Here is a 13,160-nt window from a genome sequence, read left to right as displayed (position 1 = left end):
TTGATAAATGCAAATATAAACAGAGAATTCTGGAAGCAGCTAGGGACAAAAGGTCCTTAACCTACAAGGGTAGAGACATAAGGTTAGTAGCAGACCTGTCCACAGAAACTTGGCACACCGGAAGTGAGTGGCACAGTATATTCAACATGCTAAACAGGAAAAAAAATATGCCACCAAAAATTCTTTATCTAGCAAAGCTGTCACTCAGAAGAGATGGAGAGATAGAGTTTCCAAGACAAGAAAAACTAAAGGAGTTCATGAACTCTAAACCATATCTGCAAGGATTATTTAAGGGGAATCTTTGAGCAGGAAACAGAGACCTAGAGCAACAATATAGAAAGGAACAGACAATCTACAGGAAGAGCTACTTTACTGGTAATACAATGGCACTAAATTCATATCAATAATTACACTAAATGTAAATGGACTCAATGCTCCAATCTAAAGACATAGGGTATCACCATGGATTTTTTTTTTTAAAAGAGACTGATTCATATGCTGTTTCTAAGAGATTCATGTTATATTCAATGATACCTCGACATCGAAAGTGAGGGGTTAGAGAACAATTTATCATGCTAATGGACACCAAAAGAAAGTTGGAGTAGCCATAGTTATATCAGACAATCAAAGACTGTATTAAGAGATGAACAAGTGCGCTCTATGATAATTAATGGGTCTATTTGACAAGAATATCTAAAAATTGTAAATATTTATGTGCCTAACTTGAGAGCAGGCAAACATATAAATCAATTAATAACATGCTTAAAGAAATTCATTGATAATAATACTATAATAGTAGGGAACTTTAACACCCCAGTTACAACAATGGACAGATAACTGAAGGAGAAAATCAACAAGGAAACAATGGCTCTGAATGACACACTGGACCAGATGGACTTAACAGATATATTCAGAACATTTCATCCTAAAGCAGCAGAATACACATTCTTGTCTAGTGCCCATGGAACATTCTCCAGAATAGATCACATACTGAGTCACAGTCAGCCATTAACACACAAAAAGATTCAAATCATACCATGCTTATTTTCAGATCACAATGCTATGAAATTTGAAGTGAACCACAAAAACATAGAGTTTAAAGAACATTCTATTAAAGAGTGAATGGGTTAACCAGAAATTTAAACATACATGGAAGCAAATGAATATAAAAGCACAACAGTCCAAAACCTTTGGAATGCAGCAAAGATGGTCATAAGAGGGAAATATATACCAATCCAGGCCTTCCTAAAGAAGGAAGAAATGTCTCAAATACACAACCTAACCTCACACCTACAGGATCTGGAAAAATAACCGCAAATAAAGCCCAAAAACAGCAGAAATGGAAATAGTAGAGATTAGAACAGAAATAAGTGATATAAAACTTTTAAAAAAAAAACAGTGGAACAGATCAATAAATGAGGAACTAGTTTGTTAAAAGACTTAAAATAATTGACAAACCCCTAGCCTTATCAAAAAGAAAAGAGAAAGACCGAAATAAAAACCCATATAAAAGAGGAGAAATCACAAGCAACACCACAAATACAAACAACAGAGAATATTATAAGCAATTATATGCCAAAAAAGTGGGCAATATGGAAGAAATAGATACATTCCTAGAACATATACACTACAAAACTGGAAAAGGAAGACAGAAAATTTGAACACTCGTAGCCATCAAAGACATTGAATCACTAAACAAAATCTCCCAAAAACAAAAGTCCAGGGCCAGATGGCTTCCCAGGGCTACCAAACCTTTAAACAAGAGTTACTGCTTATTCTTCAGAAACTGTTAAAAAAAAGAAATGTAAGAAAAACTTCAAAACTCATTCTATGAGGCCAGCAGTACCTTGATTCCCAAAACAAAGACCCTACTAAAAACCAGAAATATATACCAATATCCCTGATGATCATCAAAGCAAAAATTTTAAACAAGATTCTAGAAAATCTACATTAAAAGAACCTTACATTAAAGTACATCAAATGTACATTAAAAGAATTATTTACCATGATCAAGTGGGATTTATTCTGGGGTGCAGGGGAGGTACAATATCTGCAAATCAATAAATGTAAAATGCCACATTAATAAAAGAAAGGATAAAATCCATATGATGGATTGAGATGGATCTATTGAGAAATAGATGCGTAAAAAGAACATCCTTTCTTGTTAAAAACACTAAGTAAGTAGGGATATAAGGAACGTACCTGAACATCATAAAAGCCATATATGAAACACCCACAGCTAATATCATCCTCAGTAGGGGAAAACTGAGAGCTTTTCTCCTAAGGTCAAGAACATGACAGGGATGTCCATTCTAACCTCTGTTGTTCAACATAGTACTGGAAGTCTTCACCTCAGCAATTAGACAACACAAAGAAATAAAAGGCATCCAAATAGTCGAGGAGGAAGTCAAACTTTCTCTTTGCAGATGACATGATATTCTACGTGGAAAACCTGAAAGACTCTACCAAAACAATGCTAGAAATGATACATGAATTCAGCAAAATCACAGGATATAAAATCAACATACAGAAATCAGTTTCATTTCTGTATACCAATAATGAAGCAGCAGAAAGAGAAATCAAGGAATAAATCACATTTAGAATTGCACCAAAAATCATAAAATCCCTAGGAATAAACCTAACCAAAGATATCACAGATATGTTATATGTCTATATTACCCAAAGCAATCTACACATTCAATGCAATCCTTATCAAAGTAACACCAATATTCTTTACAGAGTAAGAACAATCTAATTTAAAATGTGTATCGAACCACAAAACACCCCGAATAGCCAAAGTAATGTTGAAAAAGAAAAACAAAGTGGGAGGCATCACAATTCTGGACTTCAAGCTGTATTATAAAGCTGTAGTCATTAAGGCAGTGTGGTACTGACACCAAAAACAACAACAACAACAACAACACATTGATCAATGGAACAGAATAGAGAACCTAGAAGTGGATCCATAACTATATGGTAAACTAATCCTTGACAAAACAGGAAACAGTACTCAGTGGAAAAAAGACAGTCTCTTCAACAAGTGGTGCTGATAAATCTGGACAGCAACATGCAGAAGAATGTACCTGAACCACTTTCTTACACCATACACAAAAATAAATTCAAAGTGGAGGAAAGACCTAAATGTGAGACTGAAAACCACCAACATTTAAGAGAAGAACCCAGACAGTAACATCTTTGACCTTGGCCACAGCAACATCTTATTAGACATGTTAGAAAAACAAAAGCAAAAATGAACTATCGAAACCTCATCAAGACAAAAAGCTTCTTCACAGTAAAGGAAACAATCAGCAAAACTAAAAGGCAACCAAAAGAATGGGAGAAGATGTTCGCAAATGACATAGGATGAAGGGCTATCCAAATATCCAAATATCCAAATATCCAAATATAAAGAATCTCAAACTCAACACCCAAAAAACAAACAACCTAGTTAAGAAATAGGCAGAAGACATGATTGGACAATTTTTCAAAGAAGACATCCAAATGGCCAACAAACACATGAAAAACTTTTCAACATCACTCATCATCAGGGCAGTACAAATAAAATCCACAATGAGATAGCACCTCACACCTTTCAGAATGACTAAAATTAACAATTCAGTAAACAACAGATGTTGGCAAGGATGTAGAGAAAAGGGAAACCCTCTTACACTGTTGGTGGTAATGTAAACTGATGCAGCCATTCTGGAAAACAGTATAGAGATTCCTCAAAAAGTTAAAGATAGAACTACCCTATGACCCAGCCATTGCAAAACTAAGTATTTATCCAAAGATACAGAAATACAGATTTGAAGGGGCACATGCACCCCAACATTTATAGTAGAACTATGTCAACAATAGCCAACATTTTTTTATTAAAAATTTTTAATATTTATTTATTTTTGAGAGAGAGACAGAGCATGAGTAGGGGAGAAGCAGAGAGAGGGAGACATAAAATCCGAAGCAGGCTCCAGGCTCTGAGCTGTCACCACAGAGCCCAATGTGGGACTCAAACTAACAGACTGTGAGATCATGGCCTGAGCTAAAGTTAGACGCTTAACTGACTGAGCCACCCAGGCACCCCAACAATAGCCAAATTTTGAAAAGACCCCAAATGTGCACTGAGTGATGAATGGATAAAGAACTGGTGTATATATATACAAGGGAATATCACTTGGCCATTAAAAAGAATGAAATCTTGCCATTTGCAATGACATAATACACCACTGTGTATTATACTAAGCAAAATAAGTCAGTCAAATAAGACCAATAATATATGATGTTACCCATGTGCAAAATTTAAGAAACAAAACGATTATCATATGGTGAGGGATAAAAATAAAATAACATAAAAACAGAAAGGGAGGCAAACATTAAAGGATTCTTAACTGTAGCAAACATACTGAGGGTTGCTGGAGGGGAGGGGAGTGGGAATGGGCTAAATGGATGATGGGCATTAGGGAGGGTACCTGTTGTGATGAGCACTGGGTGTTATATGTAGGTGATTAATCACTAAATTCTACCTTTGAAACCAATACTACATTCTATGTCAACCTACTTGAATTTAAATAAAATCTTGAAAGAAAAAATAAAAATAAAAATATTAAACAAAATGAGATACTCAATTTTATTTCCATGCCATTCACAATGATATTTGGATACATTGGCATCCAAAAACAGGGATGAATTTGCAAGATATGTGCAAGATCTGTACAATACAAAATTCAAATGATTCTGAGAGAAATTAAGATGTAAATAATTGGAGATATAAGCCTTGTTCACGAATCAGAAGATCTAATATTGCCAAGATGTCAATTGTTCCCAAATTGGTCTATAAATGCAATGCAATCCAGATCAAAATGCCAACAGGCTTCTTTGTAGAAATAACACATTGTATTTCACTAAGGTTTGAAACTTACCCTTTGAAACACACGATTATAAAAGTCATACCATAGCCTAGAAGAATATACTTACAAAACATCTGAAAAAGGACTTGAGTCAAGAATATATATCACTTAAAAACTCAATAAAGAAGGTGAATGACCCCATACAAAAGGGTAAAATATTTTAATTAAAACTTCACAAAATAAGATATATCAAGTACAAGAAAGGTTAGTGAACATCCCCAGTCCTCAAGGAAATGCAAATAAAAACACAAAAGGAAGGAACCCTCGTGCACTGTAGGTGAGAATGCAAACTGGCACAACCACTGTGGAAAACCCTATGGAGTTTCCTTAAAAAATAGACTTACCACATGATCCAGTAATTCCACTACTGGGTATTCCCTCAAAGAAAATAAAAACACTAAATCAAAAAGATATATACATAACCCTGTGTTTACAGCAGCATTATTTACAGTAGCCAAAGTAAGAAAGCAACTAAAGTATCCATCAATAGATGTATGATGTGGTTGGTATAGAAAGATTAGATATAGATAGATAGATGATAGATTTAGATGGTACAGATAGATTAGATATATAGATATAGATATAGATATAGATTAGATATAGATGTAGATGATAGAGATATAGATATGCCACACATAGATATGGGAAATTGCTCAGCCATGAAAAAGAATGAAAATGCCATTAAAAGAAAGAATGAAACTGTCATTTATGATAATGTGGATGGACCTAGAGAGTATTATGCTAACTGAAATAAGTCAGACAAAGACAAATACCATTCAATTTCACTCACATGTAGATACTAAGAGAAAAAACAAATGAACAAACTAAAGAAGAAAGAGAGAAACCATACAAACACACTCTTAAATACAGAGGACAAACTAGTTGTTGTCAGGGGAGAGGTAGGTGGGGATGGATGAAATAGATAAAAAAAGATTAAGAGGCACAAACTTCCAGTTATAAAATAAATAAGCCATGGATATAAAAAGTACAGCATAAGAAATATAGTCAATAAGATTGTAATAACATTGTTTGGTGACAGATGATGACTACACATCTTAATGAGCATTGAATAATGTATAGAATTGTTGAATCATTATGATGTACACCTGAAACTAATATAATATTGTATGTTCATTATGCTTTAATTTAAAAAAACAAAAACAAAAACAAACCACAATGAGATACAACTATAAACCTACTAGAAAAGCTAAAAGAATAAAGATTGACAATACGAAGTGTTACACAGGATGTGGGCAGTTGGAACTCACATATACTACTCTTTGCAGTGATCATGGTACAGACCCTGTGAAAACATTCTGACAGTTTCTAATAAATGTGAACATATACTAAGGACATGATCCATCAATTCTACTACGCACTTACCCACGTTAAATGAAAATTACATGCCCACACAAACACTTGTCTACTAGTTTTCATAATAGTATTACTCATATTAGCCAAAAAGTACTCCCAAAAGACTATTATCAGATAAATGGATATAATGTGCATTATTCATACAATGGAATTCTAGCCATCACTTAAAAGGAAGGAGCTACTGACACATGCATAAATTTCAAAGACATCATGCCAAGTGAAAAAAGCCAAACTCAAAGATTACACACTGTATCATTACATTTATATGACATTCTAAAAAAAAAATCAAAACTATAGTGAAAGAAAACTGATCGCTGCTTAAGGCTGTAGATGGATGAAGAGAATTAATTGCAAAAGAGCACAGTGTTCTTTCGGGAGTCTTGGAAACGTTCTGTGTCTTCATTGTGTGATATTTACATAATTATACGTTTGTCAAAACTCATTGAACTGTACATTTAAATGGATGGATTTTATTGTATGTAAATTATACTTTAATAGACCTGAAAAAGACAGCCATTATCTGTTGAAAGGCCAGGGTGGGGGAGCCTGGGTGGCTCAGTGAGCTGAGCGTCCAACTCCTGGTTTTAGCTCAGGTCATGATTTCATGGTTTCATGAATTCACCTCAGGCTCTGCACTGACACTGTGGAGCTGCTTGCAATTCTATCTCTCTCTGTCTTACTCTCTGTCTATCCCCTTTTCATGCTGTCTTTGAAAATAAGTAACTAAACATTTTTTTAATAAAAGAAAGGCTGGAGCGCTACATGAGGTATTCCAAATGGTGATATTTTCAGGGAGGCAGGAGGAGTCCATGTTTTCATATTTTATAAAGTTTGTGTGATATGTAAAGAGATCCCATTACATGACTTAATATTAAAATTATTATTTAATAAAAATTCTGTTACATGCATGAGGCTTGTTGTGGATGGGTTCATGGGATTCTACCTTCTATCAGTGTTCATGTCTAGTAAGAGATTAAAAAGAGGATGAAAGAAGAAAACAAAATACACAGAAAGGGTCCAAGCACAGAAGACCACGTAATGGTAATGCACTCAGGAACTTAGGGGAGATCCTGCACTTTATTTTCTTAGTTTTATAATTCACTTAATAGGATCTAGATCAATTACATCTAGATCTTAAAAGAGGTGATAAACTACAACTTTAACATCTGAATTATAGCTATAAAAGTAATGAGTTTCTTTTTTTCTTCTTTTGAAATTTATTTATTTAAATGCAAGGTAGTTAACATTTAGTATAATAATAATTTCAGGAATAAAATTTAGTGACTCATCCCCTACCTATAACACCCAGTGCTCATCCTAACAAGTGAACTCCTTAACGCCCATCACCCACTTAGCCCATACCCCCACCCACCTTCCTCCAGCAACCCTCAGTTTGTTCTCTGTATTTAAGAGTCTCTTATGGTTTGCCTCCCTTTCTGCTTTTATCTTATTTTTCCCTCCCTTCACCAATGTTCATCTGTTTTGTTTCTTAAATTCCACATATGAGTGAAATCCTATGATATTTGCCTTTCTCTGACTGATGAGTATCTAAGAGACCACCTTAAAATAAATTGTCCCCACTGTCCCTGTATATAAGCTGACTTACTTCAACTGAACATATCTTCCAATCTGAAATAGAATATGCAAAGTAAGTTTATTTCAAGTGATGGTGGGGGGAGTGATATATGTAATACATCAAGTCATTACAAGAAAAGTATCATATATTAATACCAAGTAATTGAAAAATATGTATGTTTATTTTTGTAGTATCCATGCTAATGACAAATATTCATATTAAATTAAGTTTTAAAAGCAAAATTAACATGCACCAATCAATTCTTTTAATCAATAATTTGTTCAGATAATTAAGACATCCCTTGGATGAATCATATTATTTTTTCAGAGCCTAGTTCTATCTGCTTCAGATATTAAATGTTCTAATATTACTTCACCTAGTTGTTCCATTTATGAATTCCCATTAGCTGGCAGTCTATAAATCACAATTTTAAAAGTTATTCTAACTAAGGTATACATTTTCAAGTGTCTTTAAAAGTAGAAAATGAAGAGAAGTCTACTGGTACTGTATTACTTAAGAGCGTCTCCCACTCATGATTCATCAGTATTATTATCTACCATTAAGAGTGAAAAATTAAAGGATATTGGCCAAGTTTCTTTTTAACATTAAAAAGTAATTCTAGTCAACAAGGAATAATGATGTTTAAAAAGAAAAGTTTTGATGTACCTTCAGTATGTCATTAATAAAGCCCAATTAAAACAAATTAAACACATATTCTGTTTTGTTTGGTTTTTTTGAATAGTATCATCCTCCTACAGGAATTATAGGCGTTTATTGTTCAAGATTCAGGCCAAACTCTTTGTTTTAAATTTTATTTATTTATTTATTTATTTATTTATTTATTTATTTTAACATTTTTAACAGAGACAGTGGGGGGAGGCGGAGAAAGAGAGAGACTAAGGATCCAATGTTGGCTCTGAACTGAGAGCAGAGAGTCCAATGTCAGGCTCAAACTCATAAATTGTGAGTTCATGACCTGTGCCAGAGTTGGACACTTAACCAACTGAGCTCCCCAGGTGTCCCTTGTTTTAAATTTAAAAAGCTACCATAAATTATTAGCACTGTTCCCAGTGATGCATTAATTCAAATCAAGATACTTCATTTTTTACCTTACATTGTTATTTCTCCCACCAGAAAATGAGTTCAATTCAGGCAAAAAGAGTTTTATTCACCTATTTTAGCAAAATCTGACATCTAGAAGATATTTAGGTATTGGAATAAATGAATAAATGAATGAGTAGATGCATAATTGGATGGGTGAACAAATGAACCATTTTGAACAGATATTTCTTTATGCTGTTCAATGTGACAAGCATATAGACCCATAGAATAAAGCACTCATATAATATAGTATCTTGAAAAAAGTATGCTTCAACCAAAGAAGTGTCATACATCGTTTTACCATTTAACTAAATTGAATGCCTGTCAATGACCAAAAACTCCATTCATCTATGTCTTTGCAATAGTGCCCCCATCTTTTTGTAAATACTAATGCTCAGTCCATAATTTAGCATATTATTTTTGTTTTATTTATTTTAGAAGTTTTCATTTATTTATTTATGGAGAAAGAGAGAGCCAGTGGAGGACAGACAGGGAGAACGAATCCTAAGCAGGCTCCATGCTGTTGGCACAGACCCAGATGCGGGGCTTGAATTCACAAACCATGAGATTATGACCTGAGCCAAAGTCAAGATTCCAATATTTAATCAACATGAGTGATCCAGCCACACCTTAGCATGTTATTTTTAAAACACAGCCCCTAGGATGTGACTGGGTGGCTCAGTTGGTTAAGCATTCAACTCTTGATTTTAGCTCAGGCTATGATCTCATGGTTTCATGAGTTCCACCCCCACATCAGGCTCTGTGCTCTGTGAAGCCTGCTAGGGATTCTCTCTCTTCCTCTCTCTCTCCCTCCCCCACTTGTGATTTCTGTCTCTCTCCAAATGAATAAATAAAGTTAAAAAAAACAGTTTCTAATTTCTATGGACACTAAATATGGAATTATTAAAAATGAAGTGTCCAAATCAAAAATTTATCTCTAGATAATATTTCAGAATTAGCCAATAAAAACAACCCAAGTTTAAGGCTGGGTTTTAGACTAAAATAAGTATCAAAGAAGCAGGGAAACACCCTCCAAGATGGATCAGACTCTGAACAAAAGTTGCAGCACAAAAATTGTGATCTCTCTGTCATATCTCCCAATCTAGACCCACTTGTCTCCTTGCTGCTTCTCTTACATCTTTGTTTCTGAGAGTGTAGATTAGAGGGTTGAGGCTAGGTGTGACAACAGTATAAAAGAGGGCAATGAACTTGCCTTGATCTTGAGAACTTTCTGATGGTGGCTGCAGATATATGCACATGGCTGGAATGAAAAAGAGGGACACAACCATAAGATGGGCTCCACATGTCCCAAAGACTCTCTGAAGTCCAGCTGATGACTGCATCCTCAGCACAGCCCAGGCAATGGCGCCATAAGAACTGAGAATGAGGATGAGTGGTATGAGAACAAAAATGGAGCTCGTGATCAGGAGGGTCAGCTCATTAGCACGGGTATCAACACACGATAATTGCAGCAGTGCTGGAACTTCACAGAAGAAATGGTCCACTTGGCGATGTCCACAGAGGGGGACCCAGAAGGTAAAGGAGGAATGAAGTGCTGAGTTGGTAAAGCCACTGATCCAGGAAGCCACAGCCAACAGGTGGCAGAAACGAGGGTTCATGATCACAGTGTAATGCAGCGGTCTACAGACAGCTGCATAACGGTCATAGGACATGACCACCAGGAGGACACACTCTGTGGTTCCCAGTGCAAGGGCAAAGTAAAGTTGAGTCATGCAACCGGCATAAGAGATGGTCTTTTCTGGGCCCCAGAGATTGACCAGCAACTGAGGGATGGAGCTGGTGGTGTAGCAGAGATCCAGAAAAGAGAGGTTTGAGAGGAAGAAGTACATGGGAGTGTGGAGATGGGCGTCCAGGTATGACAAGACAATAATAAAAAGGTTGCCTATCAATGTCATCAAGTAGAACATCAAGATAAGCACAAAGAGAACTACTTCCAGATGAGGCCAATGAGAAAAACCCAGTAGAACAAAGTAGCCTTCAGAACTTGCATTTTTTCCCATCATCATTGTTTCTAATACCCGGAGGAAGAATCATAAACTCAAAGGCTGCCCACTCATCATCAGACACCTGTCAGTAGACTGGAAAAGACCTATGCCATTTCCAAATATACTCTTGTTACAGTAACATTTTTATAGTTTTATTTTTATGTTTCATGCATATATTTTTCCTGTTGTGGATAAAATCAATAAGTTCTCAAGTGAATGAGTTCTTTTTTATAAATCCCTAAGTTAGTGTTGGATAAAGATTAAATATTAAGTTCCATAGCCAAGAAGATAATTTTCATAGAAACTATTTTTTAACAAAACACAAAAGACTTTTCAATGTATTCCTCTTTTATGTATTTTCAGGCTATTTCCAATTTGTTGTTACAGAGAAAGGAATATCTCTACTCTTAATAATCTTGTATAGAAATGAGTGCTTACCATGAGATGAAAACAACTCAGTAGCAACTTTAAAATGTTAATATTGAGTGAAAAAATTAACTTGAATTATGTTATGATTACAGGAAGAACAAAATATTCTTATTCATTCATGTATTCTAATGACTTATTTATAGACAAAGAAGAAATAGCATGCAACTGGAAGTATAAACAAAGACACAAATGTGCACACATACAATCCCAAAATGAGTATTCATACAATGAGCTAAACTGAAGGTCTTAATCCTAATTTAGAAGTGAAATAGCCTGGGGGATTAAGTGATAGAATACTTCCAACCATAAATGAGACTGGAACTAATTTTGAAAAACCTAAATGAAATCACAGAATTGAACAAAACTACAGAAGGAGCAAGAAGAAAAGGGAGGGTGTTTAGATCAGAAAAGTATACGGGAAGCAGTGGTGCTTGGGACTGAATGTGTGTGAATCCTAAGATGTGAGGCCTGTAAAGAGCGTGGAAAGAGTTTCCACAAAATTTCACATGCTTTCCGACAGCAGCTAAGACACTGACATCTGAGTCATAATTTATAATTATTCCACATTTTTATGCTTTCTATAATTCCAAATAGAGCCTCTAAATAGAAAATTCATTGATTTTAAATAGGCAAAGATATGTGAATATTGGATAAAATTCAATCATAAGTTTATCTTGTGGTTGTTCTTTTGTGAAAAATAAAGTTAAGGAACTCCAATGTGCATTAATAAATTGGTTTTCCGTTGCTTATTTTCTCTTGTGTGTTACCAATCTTTCATAGAAAAAATTAACACTTTACTATAGAGTTGTTGCTAAAAGACATAGTCTCCCACATTTATATGTTCCCAGATAGCTTTGCCCTGCTATGTCTCCCCTCACTCTCTGACAGAAGACAGCAATCACAAGTTCATCCAACACAGACCCACATGCAGTCTTTTGAAGAACTTTTACTAGCTCAAATATTGTAATCCTAGAACTTGAAAAAGACACAAAGGATGTCTAATTGGTCAAGTTGCAGCTGGAAAGATAGAACACTGAATGTGACCCAAGATTGTTAAGATCGATTCACAAATATATCTATACACCATTTTATATTATTTGTAATGTGTCATTAACCTCATGAGGGATGGGGGAAATTTTCCGAGGGATTTCTTTTTTATTTCCCTAAAATGAGAGGTAAAACACCACCAAATATTTTAACTCAAATGCTATGGGTATTTCCTCTGAGGTAGGCACAACTGTCTTGCCTTACAAAGAAAGCTGCCTGAATTCCTTACTACAATAATTAAAAGAAGGGAGCAGTTGTGTGACATTTCTTTAATTGCTATACCAGCCATTGAGATAAAGGACAAACTATCCAGAATTCATAAAAAGAAAAATTTGGAAAGTTATGGCTTGATTTTCTTCTTAGTGGAAAAGAGGGAATGAAGACCCTATCAAAGGTAGCTTTAGAATTGTGAAATAAAATATCTCTCTATGCCTTTAAATCAAACATCATAGGGAAAATGGGTGGCATAGCACTCTCTTCTCACCCCAGTGTCACTAACAGGCATTCTCCTAATTCCTTTCATGTCTGTGACTTTGAACTAAACCTAGCTCTTATACAGTGCTCTCTCAGCTTTTCCATACTGACCTTCCTGTATTTGTCCACTCTCCCCACTGTTCTCTCTGTGGTCTATGCTTTACCATTTACAAACCAAGCAGCTCTCTAGCTGTCATGCAACCTGAGAACATCGACCTAACTGACTTCCTGTACCAACTGTGCTAATGT

General features: G+C 35.0%; 1 protein-coding gene across 1 annotated transcript; it reads right to left on the bottom strand.

Annotated features, from left to right (window-relative positions):
- Positions 1 to 10,043: 10,043 nt before the first annotated feature.
- Positions 10,044 to 10,982, bottom strand: LOC124528735 (olfactory receptor 2J3-like). The gene has a single exon (XM_047102517.1). It carries the CDS (start codon positions 10,980 to 10,982, stop codon positions 10,044 to 10,046), a length of 939 nt encoding a protein of 312 aa, XP_046958473.1.
- Between the last annotated feature and the right edge of the window lie 2,178 nt (positions 10,983 to 13,160).

Source organism: Lynx rufus, unplaced genomic scaffold (assembly GCF_022079265.1).
Source record: "Lynx rufus isolate CCGP_SWC_20201006 ecotype Redwood Valley unplaced genomic scaffold, mLynRuf1.p SCAF_6, whole genome shotgun sequence".
Taxonomy (NCBI): Eukaryota; Metazoa; Chordata; class Mammalia; order Carnivora; family Felidae; genus Lynx; species Lynx rufus.
The sequence above is the reverse complement of the archived record's forward strand: the minus strand, read 5'-3'. Positions and strand labels throughout refer to the sequence as shown.

Coding starts and splice junctions, on each gene's coding strand:
- LOC124528735 (XM_047102517.1), bottom strand. CDS start 10,982: ATGATGATGGGAAAAAATGCAAGTTCTGAAGGCTACTTTGTTCTACTG.